Genomic DNA, 16,149 nt, shown 5'->3' with positions numbered 1-16,149 from the left:
CTCATTGTCGTGGCTTCTCTTGTTGCAGAGCATGGGCTCTAGGCGCGCGGGCTTCAGTAGTTGTGGCACATGGACTTAGTTGCTCCACGGCATGTGGGATCTTCCCGGGCCAGGGATCGAACCCGTGTTCCCTGCATTGGCAGGCGGATTCTTAACCACTGCGCCACCAGGGAAACCCCATATTTACCTATTTATTTTTAAAACCACAAATCAACTAGAAAAAGAATTATGGAGATGGGTAAAGAGCACAGGATGAGAGTCTGTAAGACTGAGTCCTAACCCTTGCTCCATCAGTTTAATAGATAACTGTGTGACCTTGGTAAGTTACCATACCTCTCTGAGCCTCAGTATTTTCATCTGAAAAATGGAGGCTGGATTGAGGAATAAGCTTAATGATACAATCTTCTACGAAACAAACCATGAAATGTTATTCGGGGGAACATTCACTTGGCATGCCCCTAGCAAGATCCTCCTGCATACCTTATCAGTTGCACCCCCAAGTGGGGTGCTCCGGGGTAAGCAAGAGTCTTGCACGTGCATATTAATTGAGTCCTGCAATGCAGATTTCTTCTTGGATCCAAGTTAATGCAAAAAAGAAGGAAGAGGACGTTCGAAAGATTAACACATCCATAACAATCACCGAAACAGGCTGCTGTTATAAGGGCCATTTAATAAAATGTAAGAAGCCCTTTTCTAAGAGGCAAGAGATAAGCCAGGATGGAAGTCAAGTGCAGCTGTTTGAGCTTCTGCCAGTGGCCTGATCTCACCAGAAAACCAAAGTTAAAAAACAACAAACTTCCAGATTCAGCGATCTCAGATTAACACTGCCTCCCCCTGCTGTTTCCTCCACCCTCATGTCCTTTCTTTCCCTTTATCCCCAGCTCAGGCACCTGGGTCGTGGTGCTTTTCCGTGTGGTTGGGATGTCAGCCGGCAGCCCTGGCGACTGGAGCCCTGGGAGGCGGCAGCTACCTCTCGGGTTTAGCATTACGTCATCCCTTCTAGACCCAAATTTATCTCGGCTGCACACAGACCCGCAGCTCTGAGCCGCTGCTGACTCGAGGAGAGCTTACGCATGAAGTTAGGCAAGGCTGACTCACTGGGCAGAAGAAAAGGTTTTCTGCTGCTCCTCACGTTTCTGGGCTCCGAGGAGAGAGGCGAGGAGGAGGCTGCGGTTGTCATTTTGGGGTGGGCAATGGGAAGATGTATAACTGTTAACGGTTCCTACTTAGGAGCTCAGGACTTACCTCCCCTGTTCCCAACCTTGATTATTTGAAGATCCCCACCCTTGAAGATAACTGCGGAAAACAGTGCCCTGCACAGTATACACTTTGCAGTTTCAGGGAAGTTCTCTTAAGCGCCAGGTGTCACTAAGACAGTGACTTCGGACTTGCACCTTAACCTCGTGGCCCCTTCCCCTCTATTCGTCTTTCCTGTCTGCAGAAACGATGTAACGCAGACCAGCCTTCTCCATTGTTCATGGATCTGCAGTAAATCATTTGAAAATTTACATTGAGTAAACGGTGCAGGGAGAGGACCCCTAGGAATGGAGAGCTTTGCCGTGTTCTTCCAGAAGGCAGACTGTCCCCATCCAGGCTGTTTGTTACAGGGCTGGGGGACTCTGGAGGACTTTTTCCGTCTTTAAAGGAGACTCCCCTGAGTGAGATACTTTAGGGAGAGGACAGAAGAACCAGAAACTATGGGTAAGATTCCAGATTCTTTTGTCATAGACTTTGGAAGCCTTGCTTTTCCTCAGTTTCCCCATTTGTAGTGCAGATTGGATTCATCTGCAAAAGAAAGGCCATGGCTGCCTCTGGGCTTCCCCAGGCTGGGCTGGTGCTGAGGAATGGTTTGTGGGTAGCATCACTCTCCCAAGGCTAGAGCCCCAGGCTTTGTGCTGTAGGAGGCCCTTGTGGCCAATGTCCACACAAGAACTCTGGGAGTCAGCCGGAGCCGGTCATTTGCTGTTAGAAGGGGCTGGATATTTCTGTACAGAAACCGGTTCTTAACACTGCCCACCATCACCATCACCTTTTCTCTTCTTCAACATATGCAGGTGGCCTTTTGGTGATTCTCGCACTACTTTCCATCTCCTCATCTCCCTCTTGGCCATGGCTTTAAAAGAAGGGTTGGTTAATTCATCTGGAGGTCAACTGTGAAAGGCCAGGCATGTGCTCCAAGCATCCTGCTTTCTCTTAATAGCCCGCTAGGGCTTATGATGTATGGATTTAAACCCATCTTGAACACATGTGTATTTTCAGTTTGTACTTTTTTCCTTGATTGCATGTCGCATGGTTTACCTCCCATTGGGTAGACTTTTATTTGTTATAAAGCTACCTCTTTTAAGTTCCTGGGGTAGCCCTTAGCAATTTGTGATCTGAAGTGGTAGAAACTTTCAACTTTATTAGAAACTTTCAACCTTATTTTTATTTCTACCCTCAACTTACAGATGTTCTGAGTGAACAGGTATTTTCTTTTAAATAATTCCATTCTTCCCCATCCAACATGTCCCTTGTTGAATGTGGAGGGTGGTTGTTACCAACACCCAATGGGAAAGCCCAGATCTGAAGTGACCTAGCCAACAGCTGAAAAAGCACAGTTCCTGTTTCAAAGCTTTTACCAAAAAAAATCTCCTGTGGCTTGTGAACATCTCTCATTTTGGGTCTCCCTGCATTTGATGGAACATCTATTTGGTTCTTAAATGTGGTGCCAAGTGTAATATTTAATAAGGCTGGTAGAATTTTGCAGATTTTGACCTCATTGGAAATCTTGTTCACTTTGGAAAAAAAAAGGAGGGAGAGCATATTAAAATGCAGCATGAAGCCCATGACATTTTTGAGAGTAACGTTTTCATTCTGAGATGGTTATTTTCTGCAGTAGCCACTGGAATGACCACAGGAAGTTCTCCCCTCACCAAGAGCTTCCTGTTATTCTGGATGTCCACCAGGAGGTTAAAATAATCAGGGTGGGGAAAAGTTATGGATGTTTACGCAATTCCCAGCTTGCTCCTAGAGCTTTCAACAGTTATGACCCTCTTGCCTTTCTTCGCCCTAGACCAGAGCTTCTCAGTCAGGGGTGATTTTCTGCCCCAAGAGACATTTGGCAATGTCTGGAGACATTTTTGGTAGTCACACCTGAGTTGGTGGTGTGCTACTGGCATCTAGTGGGTAGAGGCCAGGGATGCTGCTGAATATCCCACAATGCACAGGTCTCCACCCCCACCCCCAGTTAGGAATTATTCGCCCAAAATATCAATAATGCTGAGGTGGAGAAACTCTGGTCTAGACTTTGAGGACTTGGAAAGACGGTGGTGGTTAGGGCAGCCATTGGCAGTCTTTTAATGTGGTCCTGCTCTCTTTAGCCTCTGCTTTCAGTTCCTTCTCTGTGGAGGAGAGCGTGAGAGGAAATGATCATCATAGCTTCCATTTATTGAGTGCCATGTACTAAGTGCTGGGATTATTTAATCTTCACAATTAGCCCTACTGACTACACACTCCTTGAGAGCAAGGCCCATCTCTGTTTCTCTCATTACTGTACACATTATGTCTAGTACAGTGCCTGACACATGGCAGGCCCTCAATGTTTGGATAAATGGAGTAATTATACCTGATATAGATGTGAGGAAAATGAGGCCTGAAGAGTCCACACAACTAGTGTTAAGTAGCAGAGTCAGAATTTGAACTGAGCCTCATGTGACTCCAGCACCAAACCACTGAATTATATCCCTCACTTGCAGCACCAGAGAGGTTTTCTAGTCTCTAAAATCTCGAGGTTTTCTAGCCTTTTCCCCTCCTGAGGGAGGTGAAAGGAGTTTTAAAAAATAAGATTAAAAAAAAACACAAAACACTACCTCTCTGTGAAAACTGAGGTGGAAGAAGGGCCTTATGGGAGTCCTCTCTGGCTCTGATAGGATCACCCCTTGTTCCTGAACAGGGATTTTTGGCTTTTCAAGTATTTATTCTGCACATGGGGCAACCAAGGCACACAAGTTACAGGAGAAAGTAGTAGTAGATAGAAAACTGGAGCGTGGCACTGCGGATCAAGCATGCTTCAGCTCCTAGGCGCCCGCCGGAAGTCATTGAGAAAAGGGCTCCCCGGGAGTAGACTCACAGTTAGCTCAAATCCTTCCCTCCGCGAAGCAAAGCCCAGAGAGCTTCTTAGTCTTTGCATCTGGGAGGTAGAAGTCGAGCGGGACTACATCTCCCGGCGGCCATTGCGGAATTTGGCAAGGCGCAGGCGCATTGAAGCGGCGTGCGTACTACGACTCCCGGCGTGCAGTGGGCGGGGAGGGACTACATTTCCCAGGAGGCAGAGGAAGGGGCGGGAGGGGGCGGGCCGCGGCACTGCTCCCGCCCCTCCCCCGTGCTCCCGCGGAGAGGTAAACAAACCCCGCGCTGGCTGTCTGCTGAGGCGCGGGGGCGGCGGAGCGGTGGGGAGCGCGCGGAACCGCGGCGGGGCTGGCCCGCCCGCCGCCGCACATGTCCCGGGGCGGTGCCGGATTGTAGCCGCATGAGGCGCCTCCTGTCGGCCAGGGAAGGGAGCGCGGAGAGGCCCCTGTCGCCGCCCGCGGTGCCCATGGAGCAGGTGCGGATGATCAACGTGCAGCGCCTGCTGGAGGCGGCCGAGTTTTTGGAGCGCCGCGACCGAGGTAACGGCTGGACGCCGCCGCCTCCTCCACCGCTTGAGCCCGCGCACTCCAGCTCCGCGCAAGGAGTGCGGTGCGGCGGGTGAGGGGTGCGTGTGTGAGGAGGGTGCGTGTGTGAGGAGGGGGTGCGTGTGTGAGGAGGGGGTGCGTGTGTGAGGAGGGGTGAGTGTGTGAGGAGGGGTGTGTGTGTGTGAGGAGGGGGTGCGTGAGGAGGGTGCGTGTGTGAGGAGGGTGCGAGTGTGAGGAGGGGTGTGTGTGTGTGAGGAGGGGGTGCGTGTGTGAGGAGGGGTGAGTGTGAGGAGGGGGTGCGTGTGTGAGGAGGGGTGAGTGTGAGGGGGGTGCGTGTGTGAGGAGGGTGCGAGTGTGAGGAGGGATGAGTGTGTGAGGAGGGGGTGCGTGTGTAAGGAGGGTGCGAGTGTGAGGAGGGGTGAGTGTGTGAGGAGGGGGTGCGTGTGTGAGGAGGGGTGAGTGTGTGAGGAGGGGGAGTGTGTGTGTGGGTGCATGTGTGAGGAGGGGTGAGTGTGTGAGGAGGGGGTGCGTGTGTGAGGAGGGGTGTGTGTGTGAGGAGGGGTGTATGTGTGAAGAGGGGTGAGTGTGTGAGGAGGGGGTGCGTGTGTGAGGAGGGGTGAGTGTGTGAGGAGGGGGTGCGTGTGTGAGGAGGGGTGAGTGTGTGAGGAGGGGGTGCGTGTGTGAGGAGGGGTGAGTGTGTGAGGAGGGGGTGCGTGTGTGTGGGTGTGCGTGTGAGAGAGGGTGGGCATGTGAGTGGAGGGGTGCATGAGGCAGCAGGTATGTGAGGGGAGGAGTGCCACTGGTGCATGCGTGCGGGGGGCACATGTGGGTGTGTGTATGTTAATGAAGGAGAGGAGACTGTCACCTGGGGGAGACGGAGAGAGGGGTCAGGCTGGAACTGGGAGCTGCCCTGAGTGGAGGTGGACCAGAGGAGAGGGAGGGAGGGTGTTGAGAGTGGAGGTGATCTGAGGACCTGGGAGGCAAGAAGATGCAAAGAACTGGAGGAAAGGGCTGGGAGCAGTGCAGGTAGGGGTGGAGGAGACAAGGCTGAGAGCCAAGAAAGGGAATGCCTGCTGAAGAGCAGGGCGGAGGGCAGACACTTGTGGCCAAGGGACCTCTTTGAATCTGAAGTGTGATGCGATGGGATCCCCTTAGGAATGGAGACTAAGGGAGCTGTAAAGAGATTGGGGTATGAAGAGTACAGCCCCTGGAAATTGTGGTGTTGAGAGAAAATGTCCTCCTAAGACTAGGTGATTGATTTATTTGAAGTACACAAAAACGTGGGGCTTAGAGAGACACCTTCTAGGAGGGGGATAGTTAAAGGAAAAGGGATTTTGAGGCAAGTGAAATAATTTAGCTGAATGGTAATTGGTCTCAGAAAAGAGAGTGTTTGAGTCAGGAATTCTTGGAGAAAAGGATTTTGGAGAGGAGGGAGAAGTTCCTTGGTTTAGAGGAGGTGTTGGTACACCTTCCAGGGGTGAGTTGGGTCTGTATATAATGTCACAGGATTGATGACCAGGCAAGGACTGGGAATTTTATCTTCCAACCAGAAAGAGGGGAAAAAATTTACCTCTTTTTATTCTCTTGTTTTCAACAACCTGTTACTGCAAGGACTTGAGATCTGTAGATCCTTGAATTTGGGTATATTCCTCTTATCATATCTTTTTTTCTTGCCATTTCTTTAGAGTGTGAACATGGCTACGCCTCAGCGTTCCCCTCCATGCCGAGCCCCCGGCTGCAGCATTCAAAGCCCCCACGGAGGTTGAGCCGGGCACAGAAACACAGCAGCGGGAGCAGCAACACCAGCACTGCCAACAGGTAGCAAGCTGGGGAGGTTTAGAAAGGGCAGCTGGAGGGAGGGAGCACATACTCAGGCAGAAGTGCTGGCCCAACTGACCTCAGTTCTCTAATACCGAGTCTAGAGCAACACTGAACAGCCAAATGGGTGCCTTTCCCACCATCCCTCGGGATTTGGCCCTTTTAAAATGATAAAGTCTCGGAATCATAACCTACCTTTGTGTAGAAGGGAAGAAATAGAATCTGGAAAGACAACCAAAGAAGTTCTTGCTGGGGATTATTAAGTGGAGATGTCTGTGACTGAGAGCGATAGTAAGTTCAGAGACCTGGCAGCATGTGTCCATGCATGCAGCCACCTGCTAAATGCAATCTTGGGCCAGCTTTAAACTTGGATGATCCAAAAATTTTTAAAAATCAAAAATAGCTCAGGCAGGATATAAAACAGAATCAAGGGTTTTGTCAAAGGAATAAAAATATTTAGGTAGAGTAGGAAGTTAGTGGGCACAGTCTATTTTTTTTAAGGATGATAAGATTGAATTGGGAGCTTTTAAAGCAAAAAAAAAAAAAAAAAAAAAAATGGAAAAGAAAGAAGGTGCTTATTCTTCAATCAAAACAGAAACTTAGAAAATGCTTACTTGGCTGTACTCAGACATAGTTGACTTCTATTTTTTTTGAAAATTTTTGGTAGTGTGTGGCTCTCTCTTCAGTGTTTTTGTTCTAGAGGGTCAGTGAATTCTAAAGATTCATCTCATATGAAGTTTTCAAAAGTCCAGTCTTAAAAGAAAGTCAAAATCAACAGATGCTTGCCTTTTCCATTGATAAAAGGAATTAAATGAGATCTTTTTTTCCAGAGTTTGGTCTAGAGAATATAAGCATTCATTTTGGAGGGGCACAGAGCAATCTCTGGGTAACTAAGTTTGCCTGAAGACTTTGGAGAGCTCCAGACAGGAAATTGGATAACACCTGGGGAGGTGGATTGGGGAGGGGTCAGGAGTAGGGGCTCTAACTCACTGATGCAGAAAACTTGAGGTTCCTATATATAACACAGCTCAAAATGTTGGATCTTCGCACTCTGGATTACTGAGGCACATCACTAGGATTCACTCTTCTTTCTCTGACTTATCTTTAAAGCTGTGTTTCCTTTATGGCTTCTATTCTTCATTAAGACTATTCTGTGTATTTTAAACAATTTAAAAAATTATAACAATAATTAGCCGTAAGTGTAATATGCTGTATTTATGTTTATGTGTGGATCTAGAGGGTTTGTTGTGGTATGGTAGGTTTGGGAAGAAAATACGTAGTATGATATGCAGCATTAAACAAAAAGTACGTATAAATTTTCTTGCCCCTCACGGTTTCTCTGGTTAAGGTATCGTCAACTAAAACCTGTATTCAGGAATTTATGAGTTTTCCAATCCATGTGTAGGTTAAAAAAAATTTTTTTTTAACTTTGAGACATGGGAGAAATACCAGGTAGGAAACCAAACGTGGATTCTGCCATGCTGCAAGTATTTATTGTTTCCTACTTTCTAGAAATCAAGTATATGATCTCATTACATTTTTTCTCTGTCCTTTACTGTCATCATAGTAAATTGAGGGATGAACTATGTACTCACCAAGGTCCCGCCTTCCCCTGAAGTTCTGTGACACTGATTTATTGACAGTTTTAGAGATCAGTTACTATATTGGTTATTCAGTACACCACCCCATCATTGCAAATGTGACATTTTTACTAACAACTCAAGGATTATAGAGGTATAAATAAGATGTGTATTTCTAGATTTTACCAGTTATGTTACAGGTCATTAATGTCTTTTGTCATCTGTTGACTTATACTTTGCTTAGCTTGGGGTTTTGACTAAGTGATGTTTCTCTTTCATGCTAGTGTTCTTGTCAGGATTCTACTATTGTGTGTGGGACCACATTGCTAATTACTGTGTATTTTAGCACAGCATGTCAGAAAATTTATAACACTACAAGTATGCCATGTTGTTCTTAGTACCCAAGGGAAAATAATTACATGTACATTGGACCACCTAAGACTAAGTAAAGTAATTTTTCATGGGAATATAAATAGTAAGAAAGAAAGAAAAAGAGAGAGAGAAAGAAAAAGAGATTTTAGGATATATTATCTCAAGGTCGACCCATGTGTGGGATTTAGGGTGGGGCCTTTAGATGAGAACTCGTATGTTAAAGTGGAACACTAGAAATTATTTCTCCTTACCATTTAAGATTTCTGCTTCATGGAGTAGGGAACCAGGGATCAAATTCTAATACTGGGGTACTTGGGAGATAGTGTTGTTGTTTCATTTGTAAGGGAGCACTGTAGACTCCCTGTTAACTTTAAGCCTATTACAGGATTTAATAAAGATTTTATTATACTGGTTGCATAAAGCAGAAAGAAAGAAAACTTGTAAAAATTTTCATTTATTAGTCATCTGAAACAAGGAAAGGAATAGAGTTGATGAGTATATGCGTCTTATTTTCCTGATCAAAAAGCTACCTATATGGAAGTTGCTGTTCTTATGCGTCTTGAACATTGATCTCTTGTATGTCATAAAGTGACATTTGTTTCCCTGACATTGTAGCATCCTTAAGATATAATGTTGGTTGACTTTTCCCCCCCTAATATTCTCAGGTATAATATGATATTCCTGATATAAAATGTTACTTTATAAATTTATGCTGAGAGTTGACTCATAATATTATAAATTCCTATTCCTCCTTTCTCCCAAGCCTTGAAACCTTACTTTCATAGAAGTAAAAAGGAGAGAAAATGAGTGATGTAATGTGAGTTTAAAAGCATGTACCTTGAAAATCCCAGTAATTTTATCATTTGGGATCCTTTTAACAATTAGGAGGTGGGATCTGTAATACATAATTATTTTTTAAATTCATGGTTGACTTTACTGTAGTCTTGGTTCATGGCCTTCTGGCACACTTCCAAAAATCACCCTTGCTAAGATGTTATTGCTGTTAGAGAACTGGCTGCAGTTGCTATCTGGCTTATTGAGTAGTATCAGATAAGTTCAAATTCCCAGCTTCTTTACTGTTTGGTCTCACAACTGAAAAATATTAAGATCTGTCATCTTTAAAACTCTACTGACACTACTGTACATGGCTTCAGCGTAACACCGATTTCCTCCTAAGTATCTCTTGAGCCTGCCTTTTCTCTTAGCTTCGTTACTACCCTCCTAATCCAAGATACTATCACTCCTCACCTGGACAGCCGTTGCGACCTCCTGACTGGTATCCCTGCAACCACTCTTGTCCCAAATATAATTCTGATGAATTATATTGGCTAGCCTTCCTTCAGTTGCTTCAGTATACCATGTTTCCTCCTACCTCAGGGTCTTTGCACATACTCTGTTCTCTTCTGAGAATCATTTTTCTTCCCCTTTTGCCATGTTACCTCTATCTAATTACACTCTTACTTCAGCTCAATAATAACTTCTTCAGGGAAGCCTTTTCCTCATCTGCCAAAGTAGAGCAGGTATTCACATACCTCATGGCATCCCTACTTTTCCTTCACTGTTTATCACAGTCTATAGAAATACAGTTATCTGATTGATAAATTCATGTCTCATTTATTGGACTAAAAACTCCATGAAGGCAAGGATTGAATCTCTTCTGCTTAAAGATTTATCCCCAGTACCCATCACAGTGCTCTGTACACAGTACATGTTTTTGAAGAATGGAAGGTTTTCAAACTCCAAGTAGACTGTCCTAAATTGGAACTGAGTTTTTCTTTTGTGCCAAGTATTATATTAGACTCTGTAAGTAGAAATAATGGAAGAATGTGCAACTCCTGCTTTGGCAAACTCTGATTACTTTGTGTTCTGAAGGATATTAATGATAATACATCTGGAAAGGAAAACAATATATAGTATTTGAAGAATAAAAATCTTCAGATTACCAGTTCTTTTAAACAGGTATGTTATTGTAGACTACAGAATGCTACAATTAATTTTAAAGACTACTATTGTCATCCTGTGTCATGAGAATTCAGTGATATCAGAACTCATATATGCAAAGAACCGTAAGTCTGTCAAATATTGGCAGTAAATATTGGTATGCGCTTGTGACACGCATATAGTAATTGTATTATTTTAAGGTGATCTACAAAGTAGTAAGTACAGGCATACCTCATTTTCTTGCACTTCCCTCTATTGTGTGTCACAGACACTGTGTTTTTTACAAATTGAAGGTTTGTGGCAACCCTGCCTTGTCAAGTGATGGTAAGCATTTTTTAACAATATTTTTGAATTGAGATATGTACTTTTTTTTTTTTAGACATAATACTATTGCACATTTAATAGACTATAGTAGGGACTTCCCTGGTGGTCCAGTGGTAAAGAATCCGCCTTCCAATGCAGAGGACACGGGTTCGATCCCTGGTTGGGGAACTAAGATCCCACATGCCGTGAGGCAACTAAGCCCGTGTGCCACAAATACTGAGCTCGTGTGCTTCCACTAGAGAGCCCGCATGCTGCAAACTACAGAGCCCACGCACCCTGGAACCCGAGCGCCACAACTAGAGAGAAAAAAAAAAAACCCAGCACGTCACAACTACAGAGAAGCCTGCGTGCTGAAAGGAAAGATCTCGCATGCCTCAGCAAAGATCCGGTGTGCGGCAACTAAGACCCGACGCAGCCAAAAAAAAAAAAAAAAAGACTATAGTATAATGTAAACATAACTTTTATGTGCACTGAGAAACCAAAAAATTTGTATGACTCACTTTATTGAGATATTCGCTTTATTGCAGTGGTCTGGAACCAAACCCATGATGTCTCCAAGGTATACCTATACCAATTTACGGTTGAATTTTCAAGTTGATGAAAAATGTCTTACATTTTTCAGCTGCAATATTTCAGTACTATGTGCTAAGATTGATGACATAAAAAACAAAACTTTCCTTTTGCTTGTAAGGCTTTAGTTTAACTTTTCTTAAACTACAGAATGATGAAATGTTTTAGTCTTATTTTAGAGGGAATGATGTACTGTTATATTTTCAGCTTTATATCCTTTTTGTCTGTCTTCTTCATGGATTATTAGGGATTTTTTTGTTTTGTTTTGCAGGAGCGGGGTGAATTCTTTTTCTAGTATAGTTGTAGAGGGTTTTTTTTCCCCCTAGTGGAAGTAATTTAAGATATATCTTCGGTTGTTATTCTTAAACATGTACTTATTTGTTCACAGAATAATAGAATGAAGCCTTATTTTTATTTTTGTGAAATTTCTTATTAGTCTATATTTTTCAATTTTTCTATATTAAATAACTAGTTGCTGAGTTTTTGTCCAGTAGAGAACTCCCAAAGTTTCAGGACAAAAGTGGAAATTAGTAGCAGTTAAACTCTTAATGATATTAGTGTTGTTCTTCAAGTACTTTCCAAATGTAGAGTGATGTGATCTGATGTGTTCTGTGATATTCTGTCTTCCACTAAAACCAAGTTTAAATGAAAAATTCTCAAGAATTATTTATATACCTCAACAAACTCAGATTTTCCATTAAATGCTTCATTGAAGCATAAGTTTGCTGTTGTTGGGTTTCTTAAAGAATATATCCCCCTGTGGAAGTATCGTTTGAAGGAGACTTGCATGATCATGGCTTGTAAGTTGGTAGGACAACTCCTTCTGTTCCTATTTGATGAGAGGCCTTTCGCCAGAATATTTATGTGATACTGTAATATAGACGATCACAAATCATAGAAAGGGAATTCAGGATTTCATCTGGTACAGCTCTCTGTTTTATGAAGGTAAGATATTATCATATATTTTATGGTTAAAGCTCATGTGGCCTAGAGATGCTTAAGGGATTTTTGTCCAAGCCTTATAGCTATAAGTGATGGTTAAGTTTAATATCAAGACAGATTTTAAGCAGTATATGCATAATTCTAAGCAGGCAGGAATGTTAACCTGAAGAAAGCTTTCTCTTCTAGTTTTTTCCTTACAAATTAAACAGCATTGCCTCCTTTTGGATATATTGTAGCATGATTCTTTGTCATTTCTTAAGTGAAGACAGTTTCCCCAATACTAATCTAATCAAAGAGGTTTTGTGGTGTGGTTTGACAAAATATGTATCCAGATCTCATTTCTGTTCAATAGTGCTAATGTAATTTAAGTATGCATATTTTTTTTAGATTGTTTTTATTTTCATTTTGGCTTCTGACATTTTAAAACATTGGCAGACTTTTCTTCCCCGTGTGTGTGTGTGTGTGTGTGTACACATATGTATACCATCTTCATTATCATCTAACACATGTTATCAAGTAAACATATAAATACATTATTTCAAACTATGATGAGCTTAATAGAGAAAAATAGAAGATCCTGTGAAGGCCATAATAGAGGACCTGATCAAGTTTGAAAGATGAAAGAAGGCATCTCAGTGTTGTGAACCTTTGCAATCCTGCTTTCACTTACCTTGAACATTTTTTCAAGTTCATACACATCTGTTAAGTCGTTTTTAATTACAGCATGATATTCTACTTCATGTGTGTACCATAATTTGTTAAGCCAACCATCTGTTAATGACGTTTTTAAAAATATTTATTTATTTATTTATTTATTTGGCTGCACTGGGTCTTAGTTGTGGCACGCGGGCTCTTTTGTTGTGGTGGGCGCACTCTTTGTTGGCGGCACACAGGCTTCTCTCTAGTTGTGGCCCATGGGCTCCAGAGCGTGCGGGCTCAGTAGTTGTGGCATGCAGGCTTGGTTGCCCTGTGGCATGTGGGATCTTAGTTCCCCGACTAGGGATCGAACCCCTGTTCCCTGCATTGGAGGGCAGATTCTTAACCACTGGACCATCAGGGACGTCCCTGTTAATGACATTTAAAATGTTAATTTTACACTACTTTTTCATGCCATGCAGGGCTACTATGAACATCTTTGTACAGATACTTTTGTGCATTTGTCCACCTACATCCTTAGGATAAACATGAAGAATTAGAATTGTTGGATCAAAGGGTAGAATCCATCTTCAATAACACCTTGCATTTAATATGCTACTTGTGTGCAAAGCCCTTTAACATACATTATTATTTCTTTTGAATTTCAGAACATTTCTGTGAGGTGAAGTGGAATTTATTTCTCTATTTTTTTGATAAGGAAACTGAACTGGTATGCACTGTACAACTAGAAGATGAGAGAAATCCCTGCAATTTGTTTCTCTGGAATCAGCAAACAGTCCTTAGTAATAATTTACTTAAAAACTAAGACTCAGTGACTATAACCTGAAATTTATGTGTTTTACTGTTCTCCTTTTCTGCTCTGGGAAATGCCTGAAACGTGTGGTCTGCACCTGCTGTTTTAATGCCTTACCACCAGGGTTCTTTTTTACCCTTTGCAATTTGCTTCCTTATTTGCTAGCTATTGAAACTGCTCTCTTAAAATAATTTGTAATCAAATTTATTGAACTTACACTATAGATATAGAACTATTGCTGTACATGCTTCCCTACCATAGAGGAGCTTGTGGTATATTTGGAAAGATAGTGTATATAGTAAAAATGATAAATAATGCAAATCAGCAAGATGTTATAGACAGGGCCATTTTTATTTATGTTGGATGATGGTACAGAGAGTAAATAGCTTAAATTTATAGAAAAAGGTTATTATGGAAATGCTATAGATTCACAATATATACTTGTTCATTGATTAAATTTAATGTGCATTCAAGGAGACATAGGGATTCCACCACATAGTATTAGAGAGAAATTCCTTATGTTTTATCTAAGTAATGAATTTCTTTTAAGAGAAAATATTTGGTTTAGTAGATAATTTTGTTATTAATGTTACTGCATACATTTCAGGGGAAAGTGTTACGGATTTTCTTTTTATTTAGTGTTATGACATTGGGTAAAAGGGTTTCCATGTGGTATTTATTTCCTTGTCTTTGTTTATCATGGGAAATATTTTTGCTAGTCTTTTGAGAACACTATGTAAACACCATTTGTGGAGGCCACATGACGAGCGCTTTGAAGCCATTTGAAACGAGCATTTTTAAATTATAGAAGAATATAATTTTAGTCTTTAGTCAGTCATGTATTTTGATAAAGCAACTGATTTTCCTTTACTCTTATTTTGATTAATTAGACAGGGGCAATTTAGGATTCTTTTTGAGGAGCTATAAAGAACCTTTCCTCTCATGTAATAAAAGAGACTAGAGAGTAAAATGTGGTAAGTTTGCCTTGGTATTAGAAGAAGTAAATTTTCAGGTTTTTAATTTCGATCACCATAGTCCTGTGTGATAGTATATATCTTCTATAGGAACAACAGAACAAAAGTGATCTTTAGTCTCCACAAAAACTCTGGATAGTGTATTGTCATTAATACTTAATCTGTTGGATGGTTTTTTGTAGTCTTTGTTGGTAACAGTAAATGCACATAAGTTACAATTTAAAATTTAGATTTCTAGGCCTGGCTCTTAAGTTTTGGTGTACTTAATTTTATCATTTTAATATGTTACCCAATCAGTTGTCCTTTGGAAGGCAGGTTACATTCCTGAAAATAGCACTATTAGTCAAAAAGAAGTATTTGAATCTCATTTTTGTATAGAATCATTGTTTATTGCTGGGAGGGGGGGGGTTACCAAAAGCTCAGAGTCTAATATTTTAATGGAATTTATCACAAACACCATATTTAATCCACTGACTGTTTAAAGAAACAAAATGATTTATTTGTATAAAATTTAAACATGCTTAAGTGTGTAGAAATTAGTTTAAAAGAATTAACGTGGTGGTTATCTAACATTGTAAGAATATAGTGCCATAGTGTATGGTATATAGTTGCAATTTTCTTAGTAAGTCCTGCGTTATTTTTGCTATTTTTGTTATTTTTACTTTTTGCAAAAATTGGATGATGGAATGTGAGCTACATGAGGGAAGAGACTTTGAAATTTTAGAGTACTTATATTCCCAGTGTAGGCACTCAATAAATCCTTACTAAGTAAATGAATGGCTGAATACTTTGAGCATGATTATGTAGACCTGAAGGTACTTTTTAATGAAATGTTGATATAGTTTTGAGAAGACTTTTAGAGAAACTTAGGCTTAATTGATTGTTTTGTACAAAACTGATCTAGGGATGTTTAATATCTTTATTCTCATCGTCAGTTTATTTGTAGCAGGTAAACTCATTGGAGACAAAGTTGTTTTTGTTTTGTTTTTTTTAGCATTTGAGGTTAAGACCCATATTATCAGAAATAGCTGAGTAACATGTTTCTTTTATTCTTTTAACAAACATTTTAAGTATCAGTAGGAATTTAATATTAATTTATTAAGTATCAGTATGTGCGTCATACTGTTGGCCACAAATGTGAAAAATCATTTGGCTGTTAGTGGTAAAGTGTAACAAGTGTGAGGCACTGTCCTGTAAGATGAAGGTCTCTTATTCTACAGGAGTCCACAGGAAGACTTGAACATGCATGGTCATGGCATTATTCATAATCACCAAAAGCTGGAAGCAATTGAAATGTCCATCAGCTAGTGAATGGATAAACAAAATATAGTATATTGTACAATGGAATACTACCCAGCAATAAAAAAGAAAAAATACTCATACATATGACAAAATGGATGAACCACAAAAAACTTATGTAAACAAAGTCAGATACATAAGAGTACATATTGCATAATTCCATTATATGAAATTTATAAGGCAAAACTATAGAGATAGAAAGCAGATCAGCAGTGGGTGAGGGGTGG

At 41.5% G+C, this 16,149-nt stretch overlaps 1 protein-coding gene across 4 annotated transcripts in view; it reads left to right on the top strand.

The window, feature by feature from the left end:
• MXI1 (MAX interactor 1, dimerization protein) overlaps positions 1-16,149 on the top strand; it is an 83,905-nt gene that overhangs the window by 12,723 nt on the left and 55,033 nt on the right. For 2 of the 4 annotated variants that reach the window (XM_059900773.1, XM_059900775.1), the window contains exon 2: positions 6,338-6,470. In XM_059900773.1, the coding sequence (XP_059756756.1) occupies positions 6,338-6,470 (133 nt within the window). The other 2 variants (XM_059900774.1, XM_059900776.1) reach the window with 2 other exon arrangements.

This window comes from Balaenoptera ricei, chromosome 16, assembly GCF_028023285.1.
Source record: "Balaenoptera ricei isolate mBalRic1 chromosome 16, mBalRic1.hap2, whole genome shotgun sequence".
NCBI classification, from domain to species: Eukaryota; Metazoa; Chordata; class Mammalia; order Artiodactyla; family Balaenopteridae; genus Balaenoptera; species Balaenoptera ricei.
Note: the sequence above shows the minus strand (reverse complement) of the source record. Positions and strands in the feature narration are given on the sequence as shown.